The sequence below is a fragment of the Cibotium barometz genome, chromosome 64, assembly GCF_041138505.1.
Source record: "Cibotium barometz isolate CiBa-2024 chromosome 64, ASM4113850v1, whole genome shotgun sequence".
NCBI classification, from domain to species: Eukaryota; Viridiplantae; Streptophyta; class Polypodiopsida; order Cyatheales; family Cibotiaceae; genus Cibotium; species Cibotium barometz.
Genome location: NC_141109.1, coordinates 3,781,136 through 3,785,081, shown reverse-complemented (window position 1 = coordinate 3,785,081; position 3,946 = coordinate 3,781,136). Strand labels below are relative to the sequence as shown.

Below are 3,946 nucleotides of genomic sequence, written 5' to 3'. Positions count from 1 at the left end.
TCGTGCCGCCATGCAATGCTCGATCGCTACACACACACACACTCTCTCTCTCTCCGTCTCTCCCTCACACACACATACGCTGGAGAAGATGAAGCAAGAGCACTCCTTGTATTCAACACTTACAGAATGAGAGGTTTTAGGTTATATTTGACTTTTATATGTGACCTGGCCGTTCACACATGGGTGCCCACACATGGCCGGTCGATCCTAACCCTTATCCTGATGAAATTCGAGGTGTGGTGTCGACAAGCCCAGCCCATGACTCAAAAAACGTAAAATAATTATACGACGTAAAAAGTAATACGTCTCAATGTCCGCCATAGGTTAACATAATTGAGTGGGTAGCAATGACAAGGTGAGATGAATCTAGTGGATGAGAGAATCAAGGGTAGCATGAGTGAATATAGGGGTGAGTCTACATTGGAAAAATATATGCTGGGTGACACGAAGCTCCTCAGCCCCGCCCTAGCGTGTATATGGTCGTGGATTAGATATACCGTGTTGCAGCAACTTCGGACAGCCAGAGATCAGCTACTAGTATTCTGTCGATGCCCGCATATGCAGCGTCTTGAGTGGAAGGTGGAAGCTTTTGTAGTAGAACTAAAGGTGTTAACTGGTCCTTTCGACTCTGAGTTGTTAGATAGCGCCAAGTTGCAACTCGTGAGAATCTAGCCTCGTTAATACATGCAACATCTTCAACTTTTTTATAATAAAAATTTATTAATATCAAAGTATCCTTTCGTTTAAAAAAAAAGCAAACATAAGTAAATTTATTAATTTTCTATCGATGGACGAATTACAGAGTTTGGGAGAGCCAGACGTGCGCAAAGGCCGTAAGTTTTAACGCGTAAGAAGAAGAAAAGCGATGTAACTTATAAAGACCATCTACTAGGAGTGGCGTGAAATGAGAGCAGCAAGCTGCTCCAACGTCTCCTCGGGAGAGATGTGGAGGATACCTCTGAAGCCTACAGAATTGGCTGCAGCTACGTTGACGGCAGTATCGTCAACGAAAATGGTCTCTTCTGGGAGGATGTTGGCCTCCAACATCACCCGTCGGAAAAACTCAAGCTCGGGCTTTCGCGAACGCCAGGCCCACGACGGGAATGATCCATCGAAGAGCGGCCAGAGTTCAGAGAACGCCTCCTGCAAGCGCTGCCAGTGCTCCATGGCGATGTTAGACATACAAAAGAGGCGCAGATGTGTCGCTTCCTCCTTCACCTGCCGTAGAAAGCGCAGCATCTCTGGAACGGGGGCTAAACTCTCAGCCGCGCGGGCGAAGGCCAGATCGACGTGTGCCAAGAGCACGGAAAAGCTATCGGCGAGCTGGCGGTGATATTCTTCCTTGGAGATGCGGGCAGTCTCGTAGGAATGCGTGAGGTCGGACTGGAGAATGGTCCTGAAGGTAGCAGGCTCCATGGCGCCCAAATCCGAGTCTGTCCAGCTGAATAGCACTCCGCCCAGGTCAAACACGATGTTCTTGTAGGGTTGAGACAGACTTTGGGAAGCTACCTCTGCCTGTGCCATCCCCCCCCCCTCTCGCTCTCTCTCTCTCTCTCTCTCTGTGTGTGTCTTAGAACGAGGGATGTGAACAGAGTCGAGTACTCCTGGAGCTGGAATTTACTAATATATAACCAAAGCCATTTTAGATACAGAGAGGATGATAATGACAATGAGCTGGAGAGGCGTTACTTGTACCTTTAGGGCACGCAAAGCCATATTATATATATATATATATATATATATATATATTTGAAACCTATGGAACCTCTCCAAAGCGGCTTGCATTAGAATAAGTTAGAATTATATATATATATATACATATATTACATGATGTTGGAACTTGGGGCATATTCTATAGTTGGGACACACATGTTGAGACCCAAATACATTGTTTCATACCTGTTCAACTATTTTACTAATAATATTTAATTAAATGTTTCCTCTCGTTATTTGCCCCTTCCTGTATTCATATGGGTGTCTATCATACATAAAATTGTAATTAGGAATATATGATTATAGCCCATGTGGCAACATAAAGATCCCTTATCATGATGGTCGTGTCCTCAATAGAGTGATCCCTTGCCCATTAAAAATGATCAAAGAGATAGTCATAAAGATTCACGACCTATATGATATTTGAAAGAAGACACAAGGAAATGTGAAGCACCAACCTTTTCTCCGGTAGCATCTTAGACTAAAAGGACATTACTAGAGACACCCATTACGATTTCTCTCATCAACGTATCCTAAAACCTTGACATCTTGCAAGCCTCTCTACCTTGTATTAGTACCTAGCCATGCTACCACAAGAGTTACAATGCCCATGTATACCCAATACATGCAAAATAGGTCCACTCAAGTGTTTTCTCCACACATGAATTAATTAACCTATGCAGAACAGGGAAGGGCCACCAAAACTTGAGAAAACCCATAGGGAAGAAAAAATCACCTTAGAAGGTCAATGGCAGTACTTTTGTCTGGAACATGCTGCGCCTCGAACCTTACTGCCGCCTCACCACACGAACGTTGGGAGTACACTTGTTTGGAAGGTTCTCCCTTCTTCTACTATTGCCTCACCACACTTGAGGGCGTATTCGATAGTTGGGACACACATGTGGAGACCCAAATACAAGGTTTCGTACCTGTCCAACAATATTTAATTAGATGTTTCCTCTCGTTATTTGTCCTTGAGCATATCCATATCGGTGTCTATTACTTGCCAACTCAACATAAGTAATGGAATGAGATTGGGCGCAGGCGCTGAGTATTACATTTGGCCACATTAGCACCCATGTTTGAGCGGCTTTAATGTGTAAAAGCCCTTACATTTTGTGCTCTCTTTCCAATATTGTGTAGCAATTATTATCATTGAGTAGATAGATACGGGTTCCCATGACATTCACTTGACTAACAATTTAGAAAGGCTTCTCTTAGCTTTAAATCGTGCCCCTTATCATGTCAAGCTTTGTTTGATTTAAGCAATGAAGCTTCATGAGAGCTCTTCTTTTAATGTCTTATTGCTTATTTGAGTATTGATTTGCATTGGCTTCACTGTATCCCTCTTTGCATGGGCTTATGCATGCAACCCTCCATGGGCAATGCAACCTCTTAAACCCCTATCCCTAACCCCCACAGATGGACCATTGTAGGTAACCTCCTACATAGTTTCCACCTCACCCACTGCTACCCTTCACACTTCGACATCATCCACTATGTCATCCACTTGCGATCCCCAAACTTCATTGTATCTACTTCCCTATCACTTTTGTAACCCTTTCTCTACTAATAGACCCCTCAAAGCTTATGTGGAGTAGCTTCTCTTTGATGACTTCTCTTATGCAAGCATCTAATGAGGATAGTGGTCCCCTATCCCTAGCCCCTAGATGGCACATTGTTGGTAACCTCCTCCATAGTTTCCACCTCGCCCACTACTACCAGTCACACTTAGTCATCACCCACTATGTCCTCCTCTTGATGGCCCCAAACTTCATTGCATCTACTTCCTCATCGCTTGTAATAACCACTATGGAGATCCTCATAAACCCTTGCTCTACTAATAGACCCCTCAAAACTTCTGTGGAGTAGCTTCTCTTTAATGACTTTTCTGGTTATGGAAGAAGCTGAGGAGGACATTGGCCACCCTTGTCTTTACCTTGATTAACATAGTCTTATTATTGAGCCATAAAAACACTTCGCTTTAGCCACAAAATTAGCTCAGTCTAGATTTATTTTATTTTCTCATAACTTGATGTCCAAAAGTCATGCAATTACTCCATTGTGCCCAATTAGTTTAAAACAAATTTGGGGGGTCTTTTTGAATGAAGCTTAGCTCATTTTCAAAATTGATACTTCTCAAAAATACAAAGAAAGTCAAAAAAGTGACCTAAATAGTTTTCAGCATGCCTAACTTTAGGGACTCAAATAATTGTTAGCTTTTACTCAATTA

General features: G+C 43.0%; 1 protein-coding gene across 1 annotated transcript; it reads right to left on the bottom strand.

The window, feature by feature from the left end:
• Positions 1-888: 888 nt before the first annotated feature.
• Positions 889-1,524, bottom strand: LOC147603218 (sesquiterpene phosphatase astI-like). The gene has a single exon (XM_086796709.1). The coding sequence runs from the start codon at positions 1,522-1,524 to the stop codon at positions 889-891; it is 636 nt and encodes a 211-aa protein (XP_086652835.1).
• Positions 1,525-3,946: the final 2,422 nt, after the last annotated feature.

What these genes read in the sequence shown, in the direction of transcription:
- LOC147603218 (XM_086796709.1), bottom strand. Translation starts at nt 1,524, where the DNA reads ATGGCACAGGCAGAGGTAGCTTCCCAAAGTCTGTCTCAACCCTACAAG.